General features: G+C 32.3%; 2 protein-coding genes across 3 annotated transcripts in view; one reads left to right on the top strand and one right to left on the bottom strand.

The window, feature by feature from the left end:
• Positions 1-268: 268 nt before the first annotated feature.
• LOC106461069 (tumor necrosis factor alpha-induced protein 8-like protein) lies at positions 269-14,868 on the top strand. The gene is made up of 5 exons (XM_013920857.2): positions 269-349; positions 6,763-6,894; positions 7,303-7,407; positions 9,445-9,644; positions 11,429-14,868. Coding segments are annotated over exons 3-5 (567 nt in total). The 5' UTR covers positions 269-349; positions 6,763-6,894; positions 7,303-7,406; the 3' UTR covers positions 11,795-14,868.
• A 495-nt stretch (positions 14,869-15,363) lies between these two features.
• LOC106461064 (fanconi-associated nuclease 1-like) overlaps positions 15,364-22,388 on the bottom strand; it is a 23,378-nt gene continuing 16,353 nt past the window's right edge. The window contains exons 11-15 of one of the 2 annotated variants that reach the window (XM_022387901.1): positions 21,430-21,629; positions 20,466-20,561; positions 18,795-18,923; positions 16,153-16,258; positions 15,364-15,947 (exon numbers count right to left, since the gene is read on the bottom strand). In XM_022387901.1, the coding sequence (XP_022243609.1) occupies positions 15,910-15,947; positions 16,153-16,258; positions 18,795-18,923; positions 20,466-20,561; positions 21,430-21,629 (569 nt within the window). In that variant the 3' untranslated portion in view covers positions 15,364-15,909. Of the gene's footprint in view, positions 15,948-16,152; positions 16,259-18,794; positions 18,924-20,143; positions 20,334-20,465; positions 20,562-21,429; positions 21,630-22,388 lie in introns of those variants that run through there. The other variant, XR_002610908.1, reaches the window with a different exon arrangement.

Genomic DNA, 22,388 nt, shown 5'->3' on the forward strand with positions numbered 1-22,388 from the left:
CTTTGTTTCAACGTGTTAGTACGTGTCCTGTTCCCTGAAACTACCCTAAAAAAGTAACCAGCACTGAATAACCCGATTGTTTGAACACTGAGGATAGGGGAATGGGTGTTACCGAGTTCGATACGTCAACTTCTAGCCTGCAAAAGTTATACTCTCCTCACCATGACGTCACTGTGTATAGCGAACGTAATTATTAGGCATAGCCCTGTTTCTTAGATAAACAGAGTTGGCTCGTGGTTTTATAAGAAAGTATATTGAACACATATTTGGTAAGCTTTCTTTGACTTCGAATAGGCTTGACGCAGTAGGTTGAAACAGTCATGACAAGCAAAGGAGATTTATTGTTACGGTAAGTTGATAAGTGTTGTAAAGCTCACAGTTACCTTGAACAAATTAAGAACCCTATTCAATATATTAATCATATGAAGCAAATTAACTATTCACAGCTTTTTCTTTTTTTTAGCAAAATCAGCATAACTATAAGTAAGATTAGTTCTGAAGGAACATTTACTGATTTAACTAGTTAGTAATACTAATACTAGTTACCAACTAATCAAGTTAGTTGAACTTGAGTAGAGGCTACACTAGTGTTACTAACATTGTTAGTCATTTGCTTTATGTTAGTGTTTGGTTTACTGTGTTCATTGTTGTACGTTTTAGACATTAAACTTGACATAGCACAAAATTCAAGGACAACAAAGGACCTATTGTGTCAATCTAGGGCTATCTTAGTATCTATAATCTAGGCTGGCCCCCCAGTGAACCAAACTTACATTAAAAATAAGAAATCCAACACTTATCATTGAAATACTTTTCAAGCCCTCCCATAAATTTCTTTAAGTTTGCTGCATCCACCACATCTGAAGGCAACCCATTCCAAAGACCAAATACTCTGTTAGAAAAATAAAGGTGTTTCAGTTCAGTACGACTTTTACTGTTCTTCTACTAGATCTATCCTGCCAAAATTTATATTTATATCTCCTAATCCTACCATTCTCACCATTAAAAGTAATAAAAAAAATGATATTGTATTGACACTATTTAATTTCCTAACAATCTTATTCACTTCAAATTGTCTTTATTTTCAAGATAAAACAATTTCAGAGATTTTATCCTGCCTCATAAGACAACCTTTACATCTCAGATATCATCCTAGAGACCTCCTCTGAACTATTTCCAACAATTCAATGTACTTCCTAAGATAAGAAGCCCAAGATTGAACACAAAATGAGGCCTAACAAGTGACCTGTACAATAAAACTATATCCTCTATTAGACTTGAATTCAGTATTTCTGTAGGGACAGTCAGTGGTGCCAGTTGGATAGGGAGGGCTTAAATTTGTTTTATTTTAAGAAATGTAAAACATCTGGTTAGGGGGCTATGTTTATGGGAAATTACTACCAATAATATTAATATTTACATTTTTTTTTGTTCCTAATAACCCTATGTCTCATAATGTAGTTATTACAGTTGATGTCTGAAATCCAAAATGTGTTATGTATCAACAGTTCATATATTTTGTAGAAATTAGGATTCAGCTTTTTATGATAAAGTGATCCCTTGTTGTCTGCATTTTACGTTTTCACCATATACTATAATATTTAAAAAAAAATATTTTAGTAGTATGTTATGTAATGTCATAATGAATCCTTTATTTAACATTAGGACTATAATTTGAAAGTTATCACCAGGATTTCTAAAAAAAGAAAATACTATTTATTTTAATTTTTACAAGTAAAACAATATATTCCTACAATTCAAAAATGACAGGCCTGGATATAACTTTACGTCTACACTTTACAGAGCTTCTAACTCAATAATATAACCTTGACACAAGAATAATAATGGCTAGAGACACCTTGAATGGGTAATGAAGAAAAACTTTAATATAAGTTTAACACAACATCGAACTTGACACAAGAAGTTAAGAAGAAAATCCGGAAAAGGAAAAACCTACTTCAAAAATTAATCACAGAAATATGATACCAAATAAACTCTGATTATTATAACTTGGCAACATTTCTGAGTTCTGAGCAATATCTAATCTACTCTCAATGTTCTTGATCATCTTGTATGTCATTTTCAATTTTCTTTTATACTTTTTATTTGTTACAAGATCACAATTATATTTCAATGACAGAAAGTTATTGACTACAGACAAAATATTTAATCAACTTATTTACATTAACTTATGTACGGCCACGTGCTACGACTATAGCAACAAAAGTCTCGGAGCGCCACCCAGTGCTAGTCCTTTTGCCTTACTGTGAAAATAATAATTACTGTATATTAATCCTAATGTTGTATCTTAAACAAGCTCTAAAGATAGCTCAGTTAAATGATAGAGGAAAAGGTACATTAATATGAACATAATAGTAATTAATAAAAAAATGAAGGAACACTTCCACAGTCTTATTATTGGTTCTATAGAAGTTTACTGCTAAAATGTGACGCCCTGTTATTACACTTGAATTTGACATTTAACTACGTGGACTTAATTTTTAATTATTGCCAACAATATCTGTTCCTCAAAATCTTCATTCATGGTTTGACATCTGGGGTCACATTCTGTAAAAATAATCTAAATACTTCCCAGGATTCTTACTACGTGCAACTGGACTCATGTTACTGACAAAATATAAATTTTTTTTTTCCCCCATGAAACTGTTGACTGTTTGTGCTATAGGCTCCCAGGAATCTACTTTCATTAGCTCATATGACCTCATTCCAGCTCTTCAGAAGCAGACAACAAATTGTTTGTTATATTGACAGCAGAGCTTTACAAGATTACATACGAGTTGTACAGCCTTTCAGAAATGTTTGGTTGTTAACCATTTACTAATAAATGTATTATATCATCAAGCCAATCAATCAAACAAATTTATATTCTCTCAGATAGAAGCTGAATATGAAAAATAAGTATTTGAAATACCTGTTTTTTTTGGGGGGGGGGGTTACACTTAATTTTCTGTTAGTTGAATGGAATGGAATTTCCCTTTTTTTTCCTGTTGATTGGCAACTCTTGTTCACAGTCTTCTTGCAACTTATGTCTTATTCCTTATATGGATTTCTAAAATGTTTGTGTTGCTGTTTTAATCCTAGTTTATGGTCAATTTAAAAGATATTGTTGGAGTTTATTATATCTAAGTACATCAAGTTTCTCCTCAAGAGGTAGAAGTAGAACTCTTGTATGTCAATCTTAAGATGGGTTCAAGTTTGAACATAGAACTCGGACGTGACTCCAGTTAAGGCAGTATGACTTGTAACAAAGTCATCCACATGTAGAATAGTTCTCCTTCAGGTATGGTAAAAACAAACTGCAACATTGGAAGAATATCTTAGACCAAGATTGGATATAATTTATGTGTGTAATAAGATGGTAGTAGAATATGAGGCAGCCTGAATGGGCCAAATGGTCCCTTCTTATTCTTGAAAATGAAATATAACTTGAGTAATTCAGTATTACTTTTGGGACAATTGAAACAAGAAGTGATAACATGTGTGTGTTTGTATGTATGTATGTTACACAAACAGATATTACAGTAGTTAAAAGTAAAAACCTTGCCCTTGCAAGGTACGTATTGCTGATGGTTTAAAGTGGCAAATATGGATGAGAATGGTAATCCATTCTCCCTGTATGGGATACCAGTCAATTGCAGGTTAGGCCCTAGCTAACAGCTGGTAGACTGGAACAAGTGGGGTAAAGTTTCTTGCTCTAGGACACAATAGCATGATGGGGGGCCAGCCTCGAACTTGCAATCATCAGACTACGAGTGAAAAGCTTGAAGCTACTGAGCCACAGGAGTAGTCATCTAAAAATCACAGTTTTGTCCTCAGCTGTCTTGATTGTATAGATAGTATCTTATGTGTACAGTCATCTAGAAAGCAAAGTTGGGACCCTTGCCATTTTTCTTTTATATCAATGACATAGATAAAGGAATAGCAGTAAATTGCTTAAATTTGCTGTTGATATTAAAGTTTTGCGTGTAGGACGATGCTGCTGCGTTATAGAAGGATTTAAATCACTTGGTGAGTTGGGTGAATAACTGGTAGATGGCATATACATATGAGAATAACCTTAACAGTGTTATAGAATAAAAGGATCTTAGTGTTCTGGTTCATTAAGGTTTCACTCAACTTCAGTTGTCGTCTGTTCTATGCTGCACGCGAGCATCCTTTAACCACAGATGCATGTTCAGATTGCATTGGGGTGTCACTCAGTTATGCATTGTCCTCTTTCCTACAGATAATTGGTATTTTCAGTCTGCTTTACAAAGGCATTTTTATAATAATTCCCAAGCATCGAATTTCACTAATTTTTGACATATTTTTCACGGCCATTGATGTGGTGCAAATGCACTTTCACATTGATAGCGGAAAAATTGCCAAAATTTGGGAACTATTTATGACTATGTTAGTGGTCATCTTCAACTAAAACAGGGAATGGGCAATCAAAAGAGGAAGTATTATAGGAGAAAAAGTGGAATTGGACTCGTGTAACCCACGAAATTTGGAGAAATCGAGCATGACCGACTGACATTTGGCTTTATGATTGTGATAACTTTTATAATTTTCAAGATAATGTGTTTAAATGACAATTAAAAGATGATAATTTAAAACAAGGAACTTGAATATATTTAAAAATTTTATTCAGATTATTAAACAGTGGGATAATTACTGAGATACTCTAGTGCCTCGATTATCCACAATTTTTTGCTTTCCCCGGACCAACTTGGATAATCGAGGCAACAGTGTATATTTGTTTGCTTTTACAACAACGAGTGCATGCTAACGATCACATGATATCAACAACTACTTGATAGTACTGCCTGAACTATAACTGCTTTTGGTCCTGTCAGAGTCTAAACACATGCACTGATTGGTTGAATTGAGAGAAAGAAGTAAAACAAAATGGTGTGAAATTAGTAATGTGATGTGCACCCGCAGAGGTCCATTACTGAGAAAACACGAAGTGCTGAATCTGCAATTAAAATCCTAGAAACAAAGATTTGGGACTCAAAGAACATAAAAAAAAAAAGTTCCAGACTGCCAATAGTCCAGAACTGTTCTAGATCCGAATTCTACTTAGCATAGCCCTATGCACGAATGAAATGGGAGAAAATACCATGATACATTTTTAGTTGCCATAATCACCTAGCACCCAGGATTTGTTGAGGCCTGTTATAGGGAGTCTGAGGTTTTGAAGATTATCAAGGGAATTGGGAGTGTTGATGCATCACTTTTCTTACTTAACGGTAGAACTAGGGTACACAAATATAAATTTTGGCCATCGCAGACATCTTCGGTTAGAATAGTCTTAATTTTATTAGTAGAAAGATGGTACAGTACACAAACAGAAATCAGCTTTAGTCACTAGCTTTTGTGAAAAACATTTGCACGATATTTCACATTGTGTGTAGGAAAATTTAGTAAGTTATGCCTAAAGCAGTCCAGTTTATAATCAAAATTTATTATGCTATAATTTTTTTTTATAAAAAATATAGTTCTTTTATCATGCGATTTCTAAAGAACAGAAATGCACAGGTTGGTTGGCTTTAGATAGGTTAAACTAACATATGTAAAACTTCCAATTTTTAAACTGAACACCTGTATCATCAGAAGTTTTAGTTTGGTTGCAGCTAGAGGTCACTTCTGTATCTTGAGAATCGTTTGTCGAGCAATTGGAGAAGCTTCACAAGAATTGTACGACTCTTGCAAGACACTCGGAGATTGCATTTTCATGTGAACACTGAGAACATAGTAAATGTTTTTGGCAGTAAGGTATAAGGAAGAAGTCTCGCTATGCTGTGCTGAAAACACTAGTTACTATTTATTGAGACTCACTTAAATACGCCCAGGTGGTTAAGGCACTCTATTCACAATCTGCAGGTTCGAAATCCCTGTCCCACCAAACATGCTCTCCCTTTCAGCCATGGGGGTGATATAATGTGATGACCAGTCCCACTATTTGTTGGTAAAAAAAGTAGCCCAAGATTTGGCAGTGATGTCTAGCTGCCTTCACTTTGGTCTTTCACTGCAAAATTAGGGACAGCTAGCACAGATAGCCCTCATGTAGCTTTGTCCAAAATTTAAAACAAACCAAAAACACTTAAATATTCATAAATAAGGTTTGAACCACTGATGAGTTTCTTTTTAACTATAAACCTGTTTCACTATCACACTATCAGTGAGCAGTTGAGTGATTGGAGAAGGAAGTAGCTCACCCCCACTTCGCAGTTGGATTTTTGTTACTTAACTTGTATAGCTGTATTACAGTATTATTGTTATTGGTAATTACATAAGTAAAAACAATACTGTTTTAGATGGCTTGAAAAAACATTTTCATTCACACACACACACACACACACACACTCCTCCCCAGTCATAATTTCAGATTTTATGTTAATGTTTTATGTTTTTTATGTTAACATAATTTTATGTTATGTTAATTGTTACCCTGCTAAATGTTGTATATCCATGAATATCTGTTATAGTATTTTTGTTGATTGTTCTATCAGTTTAAAACTTTGGTCCTTTTTCGTTAATTTTTTTTTTTTTCATCATTGGTCCTTTTAAAATATGTACTGTTTCATTATATTTGTGTGTACTATTTAGGTTTGTTAGTTTTTATGTCAGTATTTATTTAAACTCAGAAAACGTTTTTCACAAATCATATTATTAAAATATGTTTAGATTTTAGTCTTTAATGCGTACAGATTTTGCTTACATGTATATACAACTGATAAGTGATGATTTCTAAAGGACATCAGTTCTAACATAATACCAAAGGAAGCTGGCATATGTAACAGAACAGGAAATTCATTCAGCAACACTAGAGGAAGTGGAAGAAATAAGAAATTCAAGTCTTCAAACATACATGTGTGCTTGATTTGGGTAAGAGAAATTAATTACTCTTGATAGACGTATAATATGTATAAAAAAAATTGTACAAAAATAACTAGTAATTTTTTAAACATACATTTCATGTTTTGGCTATTTTAACATAATTGCAGGATCTCTGATATAATAAACTCTTAGTTTATTATATCTCAAGCTTTATATGTTACCATAATCACACTTTCAAACCAGTAGTACAAAAAAAAAGTTTTTGAGCTGATCGATATTTCGCATGCTTTGTTTAAAATTACAGAGTAGTGTAACTTTCTAAATAATGTGATTTAGACACTTAAGCTCTCACTGTCTTTGTATGCTTTAAAAAAAATTGTCAGTATATATGGCTTTGAAATATATATGAAGTTTTTGTTTTTGAAAATTGCTCACTTAAACTTTATTTGATTTCAGTATCTTGTCGGTTGATGGTTGAGAAACTTTCTTACTTCAGTTTGTATTCATGTGCTAATTTGATCACAACTCAAGAATAAGTAACCTTTGAACATAACTCAAAGAGTAAGTGTTTTGTTTTCTTCAGAATAATCTCATACTTATTTTTAATTTGAGGTTTTTTTGATGTAGTTCCTTTTCCCAGTCAAGTATTAAGTTATGCTATTGGTGAAATAAATAATGCAGTTTACATTCACTGTAAGATATCAATTATTCCTTCCATTTAACAAGCTTACTAAAAAGTTTGTTTTTTCTCTAAGAGATATCCAAATTGATATCTTTAACTATAACTAGTTGTGTTTAGGGATCACAAATAGCAGATATAAGTCGAAAGCACAAAAAAAAAGTGGAGCTTTTTGCAACCGTGCAGGATTTGTGACTTTGGAAAGTAAATATAATTAGGTAAACTATGTAATGATGTAAGGTCTGAGAGTTAGTTCCCACATTTAAATATTCTGTTTGGATAGCATTTGAATTAAAGCACCGAAACTCATTGGTTCCTTGTCAGTGTTTGTGCTATGTTTATGCACTGCTCGTATATTAACCTGAAAGAAAGACGGTTAAATATTATGGTGCTGTTTTTTGGACCACTGTAAAAGTCAAGAGAGATCACAGTGTAGAATATATCATGAATGATAGTCAAGAAAGGATACAAAACTGATTTCCAGATAACTATTCCTATAGAATTGAAGAAAAAAGAAAATAACAGTTGTATGTTTCACAAAACCTTCATTTATTCATGACCATGATTCCTTTACTGGCAAAACCATGGTCATGATTAAGTGAAGTTTTTGTGAAATATACAGTTGTCTTTGTTTTTTCCTAAATTCTGTAATTATGGAGTTTCACCAAGTACAAATAATGTCATCTCTTTGTCTCTAAAGTTTTAGAAGCTTTCATAATGTATAAAGGCTTGCATATCAATGGGGTTCAAAAAATTTATTGGATCCATTGTTACTTCTATACACATTGTAAAATTTTATGTATTTTGTTCAGATTTCCTGATAATGAAAAAGTGACGAGATAGATTTGGTTGTAGAGGTTTTTTTTTTAACCAGAAAGAATTTGCAAAAGGCTCAGTAAGTGATTCCAGAGGTTAAAAAGCAATAATGTCATTAAGTTCCAACACCCGGTGATATATCGCTGCTTATCACAACAAAATTCAAAACAAACAAAACAGTACTTACCTTTGTTGTTGTTTTTATGAGAATTTGGTTCAAATGAGCATGGAAGAAACAAGGATTTGGGTTTAATTATTTGTAAAAATGTTCTGATCTTTGACACAAACATTTGGGTTTGTTAAAAACAAAATGTAGGTTGCTAGAAGTTATTCCTAAATTTCCATTTAAGGAGTAAAAATTTATTGTTTTTATAATTTCAGTCGTATCATTTTTAGAATTATATTTTCCAAATATTAATTTGTTAGAAAAAAGTACAAAAGAAACTTATTACAAGTTTACTAAAGTATGGACTTGAATTTTAGGTTTCATAATTACAAACTTTGGAAGACAAAATTCCAAACATAGATAGATATATTCTCAAACACTCTCTCTTTCTCTGTGAGACTGATATGCCAGAATACCTGGTTTCTGCTGCTAACTTGCAAAGCTCTTTGAGATGTAATTATAAATAGAAAAGGTTTTTTTGAGTTACTGAGTGACGAATTTTATGGTCACTATCTTAATGTTGTATGTATTTCTGTCTAGGGTCACAACGTCCCACAGATGTAATAATGTAGATGATTATTAGACCATCTAATGTAGCTAACAATGAACATGAATTGTAGCATTTTCTTATTTTGGGATACAGAATTTATTGGATGTTGTTAGACTGCATATATAACTTATCATGAAACATTGGTAAAACATGATGGAAACAGAACTGGTGGTTAACATTAGCAGTTTTGGTACACACTTGCCAGCTTAAATGTTGCTGTAAAGCTCTTTTTTTCTTCTTCTTATTTCGAATGTTTATTCATTGGATGTATGTGAACTGCAATTAGATGGCTGACATTTTTGTTATTTGTGAGTGTTAACTATTTTTAACCCTTATCATGTACAATGTGTAAGTTATTCATTTTTTGGAATGTGTATATTTTTATAGTGGGAGACAGTCATTTTAAAGCCAAAGATATTGGGATGCGCACTCAAAAGAAACTTCTGAGTAGAATGGCAAATAGAAACATTGCCAAGGTCTTTATTGATGACACTTCTGCAGACTTGCTTGATAATCTACACCGAATTGTGCGTTACCAGAGTGGGCACAAAAAGGAAGCTGAGAAAATCATAAAAAATATTATAAAGGTACTTATTCTATTACCTATTGGTTTTTGTAGATTGGTTACATATATTGAGTTAATGGGGTGGGAGAACTAGGATGAGTTGAGATAATACAGGATGTCCCAGAAGTCTGGACCCATAGGGAAAAATACACAATTTATTTATTATTTATTTATTTATTATTCAAACTGCATGCCATTAACAGTCATACATCAATTCTTGTATACTGTGCCATAAGAGTATTTTCTTTCCTGAAATATGTACAACTGACATTAGAAATGTATTTGTTTAACTTTAAGAATATTATATCTATTTTCCGTATGGGTCCAGACCTCTGGGACACCCTGTATTTCTAAACTTATGGCCAGGTGGTTAGGGTGCTCGACTCCCAATCTGAGGGTCGCGGGTCTGATCCCCATCCCACCAAACATGCTCGCCCTTTCAACCGTGGGGCATTATAATGTTACAGTCAATCCCACTATTTGTTGGTAAAAGAGTAGCCCAACAGTTGGCGGTGGGTGGTAATGACTAGCTGCCTTCCCTCTAGTCTTACACTGCTAAATTAGGAACGGCTAGCGCAGATATCCCTCGTGTAGCTTTGTGCAAAATTCAAAACAAACCAAACCTTTAAACTTATCTGATACATTATGGAAATTAGTTAAAATGGTGTTTCTGAAAATTTGTGATTCAGTATTTCTTTTTTATGTAAATTTTCAGGCTGTAAAAGAGAATTGTGTAAGCCTTTGGTTCTTGAATTTCTTTGAATACATTTCACCTTTAGGTATGCACTAAAGGTTTCAAATACCTCTGAATGATTAGCACAAGAATCTTCAGTTAGTATGAACCTATTTTTGTTTTGGTGTTCTTATTTCAAAGAATTTGTCTTAAGGATGATAACTGTTAAACACTTTTGATGGCTGCACTCAAAATCTTAATAAATTAGTTGTTTTCTTAATGCATATTTCCACAAACATCATTAGCTAGTGGTCCATCAACCAACATGACCATTTTAGGAGCATACACTGCTATTTGATTTAATCATTTGGGGGGTACTCCTCATATTTTTCTGATTTGGGTCATTGAGGAAATAATCAATATAAAAAAACAAATGAATCTATACTTACATTGTTTTTTCTTAAAACTTCATCTCTTTAAGTACTTGTTCCTTTTCACTTAGGGAATGTAAGAAATCACACTTATTTGTATATGTATAAGAACCAAGGCAATTTTTAATGACCTTAAAACATATAAAGAAGACAAAACTTTGAACCAAAGTTAAAATTAAATGTCTTGTGAAGATGATTTGGTAATAGTGATTAACTTTATGTATGAAATCCATCCTGAATGAGCTATATACTGGTGTTTATACATTTAAAGTCTTTGTTCAGTGTGAAACATTAGTACAAAACCTGCCAGCAGTGCTGACGTGAAATCATTTTATTCATTACAATATTTTTTTCTAATTTTGAAACATTATTTTGTTGCTGTCAGGTTATAAAGTTGCAACTGTTCTGTTATAACTGTAATCTTTACATATTTTATACAATGCAAGAAATGTTTTAAATTTCCAGAAATTCTAAGGATGGTTTGGAGAAAAGCTATCACTGAAAAAGTTCACATGTCAAAAAATAAAAGTATAATAGATATCAACTTCAGTTTTTTTCATTCTCAACTTTGCCTGAAATCATTGGTTGTTGCAAGAGTTACATATTTTTCAGATGTACGTAAAGATACCAATATATCTAAATTAGTATCATTTTTCTAGTGATTCAGACTGATCAGTGAAATATCATTACCTTCTGTTTTAGATCGTCATTAAGATGGGAATCCTGTACAGAAATGACCAGTTCAGTCAGGAAGAACTGAAAATAGCAGAGAAGTTTAAGCACAAGTTCCACTCCACGGCAATGGCTATCATCAGTTTCTATGAAGTAGATTTCTCTTACGATAGAAACTACCTATTACAAGCACTCAACGAGTGTTGTGCCATGCTTAAAGACTTGATTTCCAACCACCTAACCGATAAATCTCTTAATAGGGTTGACTACGTATTTTCGTTTTTTGGTTCACCAGGTTTTCTGGATGACGTGTTTCGGCGTGACAGCCCATATCAAGAAACTCTTGGAAGGATTGTCTCAGATATGCATAAAATGATGGAAGATGGTACACTTTAAAAAGTAGTTGATTTACAGTGCGGGTTGTTCAGCTTAGGTAACTGTTAGTGGTTTTTTTGTAGCTTCACTTAAAGTTTTGCCAATATACTATACTAGTGTGCAGATGAGAATCATACACACAAACTTAATTTCTTTTAGTATGTGATACTCAAAGTATGAAAAAAACACAGTTCAACCTGTCGGTGTGTAAAATGGTTTTACTAAAAAATGTGTATTATTTTAAGAGGTAAAAAAATAATGTGAATGTTCACCTTTGTTTCATACACTAGTCTCTACAGTTTACTTTCAGATTTAAATATTAATCTGAAACCAAGTGTCTGAGATGTTCAGTTGTGTTTCTTAAACTATACATGTTTCAAGTATACAAATTTCATAATAATGTAGAGTAAAGGGCCTAAACATTTGTAACAAGGAGTAGAACATAGGCTTTTTCTAACAAAATTATTTTTTAAAATAATAAAAAAAAACACAAGTCGGTTACAAATAGGTATTTCAAAGAATTTACTGTGCAACAAATGAATTATTTTTTCTATTGCAGGAAGCTAGTATTTTTATAAAAATTGTGCATATTATTTTTTTAATATGTATAATAAAAAAACACAAAGTAAAACTACACAAAATTTTTGCAACTTAAAATTGTTCATGAATTACCGGAGTGCTGTCGTGTAGTTTATATCGACACTAAATGGGTGTTCAGTTTTCAAATCTCTTCCTGTGTCATAACTCCATCAAGGTCAACATAAAATAGAAATCTTTATAAGGTACAAAGACCACATCCCTAAAAAGTATTTTTGTATTACAGTTATACACTTTATTTTTACCAAGTTTTAGTTTAGTCATTTTGTGTTTACACATGAGCTTCTCATTAGATTTAGGATGTTGTAACTGACAGTTCTATGTTATATTCAAAAAAGGGGTTAATTATTTCTTATACTAATTGATATTTAATTTTATGTTCAGGAATAAGGGTATAAATATTTTTTGTTCTACTGGTTTATGTGTTCTACTTTAGGTTAAGTGAAAAGGGAAATATTATCATATGTGAATATCCACTGATTTGATTCTTAATGTTTAAAAGAGGATGCAAGTTTACTGTCTAAACTTTAAGGTGATTACGTTTGTACCTATCAATGGCTTTGGTTCTACTTAATTACAAGTAAGGGGAAGGTGTTTGTTTCAATGAGTGTGGTTCTACTTAATTACAAAGAGTATGGGGATTGTGTACACGTCTCTACCGATGGCTGTGGCTTTATGTAATGTTCAACAAGTGTGGGGCTGCATTTGTCTCTATCAATGGCTGTGGTTCTGTGTAATGTTAATCAAGTAAAGGAAGTTTGTTTGTACATATTGGTGGACATTGTTCAACTTAATTACTGGTAAGGAGAGTGTATTTGTACCTGTCAGTGGATATTTTTCTGTTTTAATTAAGTTAAAGAAAGAAGAACAGGTTGCATTTATCAGTTTTTTTGTAATTCTGTTTTCTTTACGCTATTGATGAAAGGACGCGTATTGACAAAATTAAGCTATTTTGTTCTAAGTTTAATGATGTGAGCTTATAGTAATGCAAAGAATAATACTGAGCCTAAAAAAGTGGTTATGTGTTGGATTCAAGAAAACAGTACTCTACACCTCAAGTGATACATTTTATTTTATATCGTATAGGAGTACACTCATTCTGGAATAGTTGCTTTTACTGTGGTTCAGTCTTTTATTAAATAGTAAATACATAAAAATATTATCAATATTTTTTTTCATCTTGGTAATTCACTTTTATACAGAAGTGTTGTATAAGCTGTGTCGGATGGTGTGAGTGGAATGGGATTTTGGTCTCTATGGCAAGGCCTCCTTCAGCTTTCAAGTGTATCATCTAAATGTTATTTAATCCAATATTCACAGAAGGAGAGAGATTTTCTTTTATGGGAACCTTTGGGAATGTTTTAAGAAGCAAAGCAATTGTTTTCTATGTAAATGTAAGCTTAAATAGCAAACAAAGAAACACTAAAAATTTTGTTAAGTACTATTAGACTACTAATGCTCACAAAACTGGATACATTTTTTTTTTCTAAATATCAAAACAACTATGACTGTATGTTAGAATGAAAGTGGTGAAATCCATTTAAAAACACAGAATGTTTACTTAGAACTATTGATACTAAGGTTTTCAAATAGCACTTAAAAATTTATAGATACAAGTGTAGGAGTCTAACACCAGCAACAAAAACATGTCTGTAGTCTGTCCCTGTGAAGAAGGACAAATTAATGGTCCAGAGGAAGAGTAATAGTACAGCTCTTTACATTATATACTAAACATCTGCTTCTATGAAACTAAAGTAACACTGATTCCTTAACCAAGTAGTGCCTTAGGACCTATTGTAAAGCAAAAATATGCACATAGTTCAGGTGGAAAAAAATCTTGTGAATTTATACATAGCCATGAAAGTGTTATTTCTACGTACTTATAATAGTCAAAGAGAGAGATCTGATAAATAAATGTTGAAAAAAAACTAGCATTTTTATAAAACTATTGGTCAAGCACTTAGCATTTGCTTTTGTCTGTACGTCTACCCGTGTTGTTAATGTAACATTATATGTAAACTGGTTTATTATTGTTGTTAGACTTCCGTTGTATTGTTACCACACGTGACATCCTGGCTGTAACTTACCAGTTTGTGTGTTAATATAGTGTTTAATATCTTAAATACTATTTATAGTTTTAAAATGTTCGTTAACTTAAGATGAATTTTAAGAACTTTTAACTTCATAAAAAGTTTCAGTGAGGATAAATTACTAATCAGCATAATATTGATCTTTTAAATTTCATCATATCATAAATTGTTTTTTTGTACAGTTATAATATCTGTGATGCATTTTTTTATTGATTTACGAGCATAATTATACCATATAATGATTTCTGAGGATAAGAATTAGTAATTTAAAAAGTAAAAACTGTACTTGAATAATATCTTTGTACTCAGTTTTTTTACCGTACTATTTTTGTATTACCTGAAACATTCAGAAGAAAGGTACTTGTATTTCCTGGAATAAACTGGTAAATTGTTAACCATTGTATTTAATATTCTTCATCCAGTTAGACTGATTTTTATAATTGAAGTAAACCTTTGACTGCTGACCTCTATTAACTGAATGACTCTTTATCCACGTTGCAACTAAATTGTATTGTCTACTCTTTTGAGACCCTTTCATTTCTTCAGGCACCACTGACACAACATCAATATAAAAGTTATTCTCCTTGTCTTATATGTATCAGCAGTCTTCAGAATATTGCATTCCTCTTATCACGAGACAGATTAAATATATCCATCTCGGCCATATGCACGTAATCTCTTCACCAAAGCTACTAATTTGAATTCAAACTGCCACCTGCATGCACTCTTATCATATAGTGTAGTCTACTTTAGCATATCACATTCTTTAAAATTGAGAAAAACTGATGAAACGTGTTTTTTTATTATTATTCTGGTAGCATTTGCTTGAATTTTGCTAATTGAACATTTTCTTGGTTCTCACACAAATAATAGCAATGAGGCATAGTGGAATCAGTTTTATCTTTCATGAATGAATAAAGAATTACAAGTAATTTGCCAAAATGAACTAACATTTTGTTATATATACATTGTAAAAATACCAAGCTAGTTAACCAACAGCATCATAAAGAAACTGATAACTATTTCTAACGAAAGAGACACAAGCAGGATCAAATGAACTTTGTTTAGGTAAAACAGACACCTTTTTTCTTTTTGTTTCACACAGATTTTACAGTAGCTTCTTTGTTCTCTTATAATATTAATAAAATTGTAAACATACACAGATCAAATATGGTATCAATTTTAATAATTCATCCCGAACTGAAAGCTAAATAACATTCAAGCAGTGCTGTTAAGCCAGCATTACTTTACTACAACCATACATCTCATAAATGTTATTTACACTTTCAACTGCTGTACAATATATTATTTAATAAAAGTAAGCATATCACTAAGCAAAGTGCATTTAATTTCAATCAATATTTCACACTATACTTTATTACTAGAATTATATATATATTCTGTTTACTTGAAGAACAATAACTTTCTTTCTTGAAGAATACAATCAATTCAGCTTTCAGCCTTCTGAAGTTTTCTGCAACCAACACCTGTGAAAGAGTCATGGATATGTGTAATTATGTAAATAAATATAAAATTAGAGCTCTACTTGAAGTTGATAACTTTATAATAGATAATCTTTATTCTGAATTTCAACCTAAAAGAATATGAAAGGGTATTTCATTGTGGAAATATTATCCAACTAATGTCATTGTAGATTTTAAATGGTGTAAAGAATGATACTAAAAAACTTACCTTCCACGTGACAAACTTCAGTAGAGGCACCTAGTGACAACAAGTAATCTAACCACATCACTTGCTTAGGAGACAAACGATCTCCGGGCCCCTTCACTTCCACAAACTGGAACCAGATTAATTTCACAATATTATTTTTAATTAAAATAAAACATTAAAGGTTATGAATGCAGTCTTTAGCTATTTTCTAATCAACTCCCACAGCAACAGTGAAAATCAATACATTAATAAAACAGATGAAAAAACTTACCCACAGTTTATAATTTTTCATTATGATTTGTTTGTATGGAATTAAGTACAAAACTACACAATGGGCTATCGTGTTCTGCCCACCACAGGTATCAAAACCCAGCTTCTAGCGTTGTAAGTCTGCAGACATACTGCCATGCCACTGGGAGGGCTTACATCATGAACAGTAAAAACATTATTATAACAGATACTGACTCAATTACCAAAATTATGAGTAAAAGTTTGGTATCGCTTTACTGATTGTTTAATCTCGGCTTCTTTTGAAGAATCATCAGTTTCCTTCACCCATAACATAGTCTCATTTTCAGCATTACCAATTACCTTGAACATATTGGGGGACCATATCACATTCACCTAATGCTTGAGCTGTCCTTGAATCTAGGATTAGTGTGTTATTTTAAATGATCTCCCAGGCTTCTGACCGTCGATCCGATGTGAGCACCCCCACACACGTGGAGCAATAGAATTCATAAATGACACAACTTTTGGGAGAACTGTATTCAATCTTTAAATTTCAAACAAATTTTGAATTCTCAATAGTGGTCTAAACACACATTTAAGGTGAATTTGTGAATAGACTCTGTTAATTATGGCCTTTAATTTCTTCAAGGTTTGTGAGTGTGAGCCTGTGTATGGTAGATCATTACTTATAGCTTTGGGATGTTAGTGTTCAGTGACCTGGCTAGAGGTAGTTGTGGAATGGTTTTATTGATTGTAGAATCTATGAAGTTGTTTGGGAAAAAGTTTTAAAACTGATTTTTGTCTTGCTGTAAAAGTTTACAGGAACTGTTGATTCGTTGTACTTGGGATGTAAGACAATTCACAAAGTTTTCTTCGAAATGCAGAGGCACAAAACTGTCGAAGTGGGTTACAGACAGGTGTAAGTCGGTTTTTGGTAACAGCCAACAGAGGCACAAAACTGTCGAAGTGGGTTTACAGACCGGTGTAAGTGGGTTTTTGGTAACAGCCAACAGAGGCACAAAACTGTTGAAGTGGTGTACAGACCGGTGTAAGTGGGTTTTTGGTAACAGCCAACAGAGGTACAAAACTGTCGAAGTGGGTGTACAGACCGGTGTAAGTGAGTTTTTGGTAACAGCCAACAGAGGCACAAAACTGTTGAAGTGGGTTGTTGGTAATAGCCAACAGAGGCACAAAACTGTTGAAGTGGGTTTACAGACCGATGTAAGTGGGTTTTTAGTAACAGCCAACAGAGGCACAAAACTGTTGAAGTGGGTGTACAGACTGGTGTAAGTGGGTTTTTGGTAACAGCCAACATCAAACTTTCCTTGTTTGTTGTACACCAAGAGCAGAACCTCGTTGGTGATCAAGGTGAACTTAATGTTCACATGTCTAGAATTCATATTCCTTTAGTAGGTTCTAAAGATTATGCAAATGAAATAAGAAAGCTGTAAGGTAAAAAGAAGTACTTGTATTCATAGCATGGAAATCACCTTTTTTACTCAGACTGACACAGTAAAGGCTTTGAAAATTAAGATAAACCTTCATTTAAAAAAAATCTTATATTTTGTGTACAAAAAAAGACTTGTTTATTAAATTATTAAAAGCTTGCTACATTTCATGAAGATACACTTAGTAAATTTAGTATTATAGTAAACATTATTATGTATAGCTTCGTAGATATGGGGTCAGTCAATATGCTGGAGCCCGTAAACAGATGGTTAATGGACATATTATGTAAAATCTTATATCAGATAGTGTTCCCACATTGAATTTAAATCAAATCATTTTGGTTTTATCTAATCAAGAAACAAATTAAATTTCTTGAAGTTCTTCTTACGACAGCCAAACAATATGCTATTCTTAAACTTTTCAAATAGCAAAAGGAATGTAATATTTTGTTAGCATTATTACTGGATTCACTATCAACATTTTTTTCCAAAATGTCTCCACTTTTGTTAATCATCCAAACCTCAAACTACAAAGAAAGAAACCTCAAACTGAAGAAAACATGAGAATAGTTTAAATTACTAATAAATATATTGAAATGTGTTAACTACGTGACAAGAGAAACAGCAATAAAATGAAATGTGTTAACTACATGACAAGAGAAACAGCAATAAAACGAAATGTGTTAACTACATGACAAGAGAAACAGCAATAAAACGAAATGTGTTAACTACATGACAAGAGAAACAGCAATAAAACGAAATGTGTTAACTACATGACAAGAGAAACAGCAATAAAACGAAATGTGTTAACTACATGACAAGAGAAACAGCAATAAAACGAAATGTGTTAACTACATGACAAGAGAAACAGCAATAAAACGAAATGTGTTAACTACATGACAAGATAAACAGCAATAAAACAAATTTTGAAAAAGTTTTAAGGCATAAAGTTACTTTTCAAAAACTATTAAAATTGTACTTTACCTTTACTGTACAAAATTCTGGGTTCCACACAACCAAGTCAGGAACACCACTTCTACAATGACGATAATCTTGTACAAGTCGTTGGCAGATTCCACTAACCAGTTCATTTCCTATACACTTTATTAAACCCTATGAAAATACACAGTTCTTTTATTATTAAACTTTGAATTCATTGTCAAGAAAGCTTTGGAATATAAAAACAAATTTTAAAGTGGTATCACTAGCAAGTCACCAGCTCATTATATTACTGATTGTTTGTTTTGTAATTTCGCGCAAAGCTACATGAGGGCTATCTGCACTAGCCGTCCTTAATTTAGCAGTGTAAGACTAGAGGGAATGCAGCTAGTCATCATCACCCACCGCCAACTCTTGGGCTACTCTTTTACCAATGAATAGTGGGATTGACCGTCACATTATAATGCCCCCACGGCTGAAAGGGCGGGCACATTTCGTGGGACAGGGATTCAAACCCGCAGATTGCGATTCGAGCTCCCTAACCACCTGGCCATGCCGGGCCTATATTACTGATGTTAATATAATCAATCAATTTAAAACTTGATGAGTACACTGGAATGGATGGCAACTGCCTGTTGTAGAAAAAATATGAGTGTAGAGGATGAAGTTTTGAAAGTCTTCAGTTATTAATTTCTAGATCAAGAAAGGATAACTTCGAATAATTATTTTCTTACTCAACAGTAAAGTTTCTAATGGAATTTTGTTTATATAGATAGTCCAAAAACAATTTACCATTTTTCTTTCTCTTAAATATAACAAAAGCATCATCAATATATCTGTGATCTTTAATAAGTTTAAACACTATCAGGACAATCTTCTTTCCGATAAATTCATGAAAAGTAAGAATACAGTAAAAAATAGCTTTGAAATATCTGAGGAGCTGAGAAAGTTGAAATTTGAGGAATAGGATTTTTGAGATAGTTTTGATATTATAACTTTATAAACTGGTATTCCTCTAAGTGAGGTTATTCAGTTAATTGCTGACATTGTATTTGAAAAGAACTCAATCCAATGGTTAACAAAATGAGTGTTTAAGGAATAGTTAAAATTTGCCACCATGAAATTGCATTTCATTTTTAACAATACTGTGCATGATCAAATAGATGCAGTTGCCATGGGTTCCAAATCGGCATCTAATCTTGCTAATCACGATAAGAAATATGGTTTATGGTTATTAGTACTAATATTAGATACTATTGGTCTGATTGGAGATCTGTTTTTATGAATCTTCGGTAGACCATACAAAAAAATCATTAGATACAAATGTTCTAATATCATTATATACATTGTTGTTAAGTACGTTATTTTTCTTTAATTTTATCGTCAAAATTTACCTTCCTTTTCTTGTAGAATTAGGGTTAATTAATTTCATAAGATAACACAGTTAGCATCTTATTCACAGTCTTCCATATTTGGAACAAAATATTAAAGAACATCTACAATCAACTCCAGCCAATGACAAGTCAAGTATTTATAGACATCAAGTCAGTTAATGACAGAGCTGGATGAAGGCTTCAATTGGTGCTGAAAATGAAGAGGATTGTTAGGTTAAAAAGAAACTCTTTGTATTAAGAGAGTAAAACCACTTTAGAACAATAATATCTCATCAATTTATAAGACATCTTTAAGATTGTGCATTGAGAGGCCTTCACTAACCTGCACATCATCCGAGCTGCCAAATCTATCCCAGTTGACTAAACACACTTTTCCGTGATGAGCTTGCCAACTTTGATCAATTCTACTTTGTAGCTCCTAAAACAATAGCTATCATGTCACTATAATAAAGACTGAACACATCTAAAGAACAGAAAGATTTGGAAGAAACTGTCCTATAAAAAAAAACTGATGACCTTTTAAAGATTACTCCAAATTCTTCATACTTCTAGATCTTTTCCCTCATGTGATTCTCAAAACACAGATAAATACATGCATTACAGTCTATAAAATGTATTTTTTTCAGCTTTCGAAATACAACTTAATTGCATAATTTTTTTTAAGAAACAATGAAAAAATTAATAAATCAAACTTCAAAACTTTTTAGGTTTTTTTTTCCCAAGAAATGTCTACTAAGTTTCAACTATTTAAGCATTAATCTGTTATAAACAAAAAATCACTTTACTTTTAATAATCAATCATAATTTTTTCTTAAATTGTTCTGTTTTATACAAGCACTTAATTTTCTTGAACACTGAACTACAGTATGATTTTCTTGACACCAATCTATGGTTTGAAAGTTTTTTTCTAATGATGAGACACAATGCTTAAACATAAAAATATATTGAATAATACAGGTCAGGCAACTTTTATTGGTTACAATGGTAAGGTATATAAGGTTAGATGTATGTAAGCTTGATCTTAGAGCAAGTATCTAAGCTTGATCTTAGAGCAAAACGCTTATGATTATTTTAATTATGAGATAAAATTGTAGTTTTAGACTAAAGTTTTTCACCACCACCCCCACCCCCCAAAAAAATCAAAACTGGATGAAAACAGAGCAAGTCACATTTCATTACAAATTAGGTTACTTGTTTAAATTATAAACTGAAAATTTTCATTTGCTTAAGGAAAACTTCAAACTTTGTGATTTTTTAAACAGTTGTTAACAATTGAAATTCCTTACCTCTATTGTACAATTTTTTATTTCTTGAAGTCTTTCTTGAATTTCAATCATCCTATGCATATAAAAATGGTCTGAATTTAAGTCCAACGGGTAGCTTTGATATGGTGTACGGAAAACATCGTCAACCTCTAACTCATAAATAATATCCCAGAATAACAAACAAAACAGCATTGAAAATGTTGATCCTTCTCCATGAATGCCTGTAGGTTTGAAAATGATAGAAAAAATATGTAAGTGTAAATCAAATCTGTTTGACAGCAATCATTGTATCTCTGTCCTTACTGATGTCACCTGTACCAAGTTGACATTACATTACCTTGTGCACCTGTACCAAGTTGACATTACATTACCTTGTGCACCTGTACCAAGTTGGCATTACATTACCTTGTGCACCTGTATCAAATTGACATTACATTACCTTGTGCACCTGTACCAAGTTGATATTACATTACCTTGTGCACCTGTACCAAGTTGATATTACATTACCTTGTGCACCTGTACCAAGTTGATATTACATTACCTTGTGCACCTGTACCAAATTGACATTACATTATGTCATACTCTGGATACCTGAGGGCATTCATTAACTGTACCACCATTTTTACACTTTAGATATTCTGCCAGAAGCTGCCATTATCATGTTTTTTTATGTCATACTCTGGATACCTGAGGGCATTCATTAACTGTACCACCATTTTTACACTTTAGATATTCTGCCAGAAGCTGCCATTATTATGTTTTTTATATCATACTCTGGATACCTGAGGGCATTCATTAACTGTACTACCATTTTTACACTTTAGATATTCTGCCAGAAGCTGCCATTATTAAGTTTTTTTTATGTCATACTCTGGATACCTGAGGGCATTCATTAACTGTACCACCATTTTTACACTTTAGATATTCTGCCAGAAGCTGCCATTATTAAGTTTTTTTTATGTCATACTCTGGATACCTGA

The sequence above is a fragment of the Limulus polyphemus genome, unplaced genomic scaffold, assembly GCF_000517525.1.
Source record: "Limulus polyphemus unplaced genomic scaffold, Limulus_polyphemus-2.1.2 Scaffold891, whole genome shotgun sequence".
NCBI lineage: Eukaryota > Metazoa > Arthropoda > Merostomata > Xiphosura > Limulidae > Limulus > Limulus polyphemus.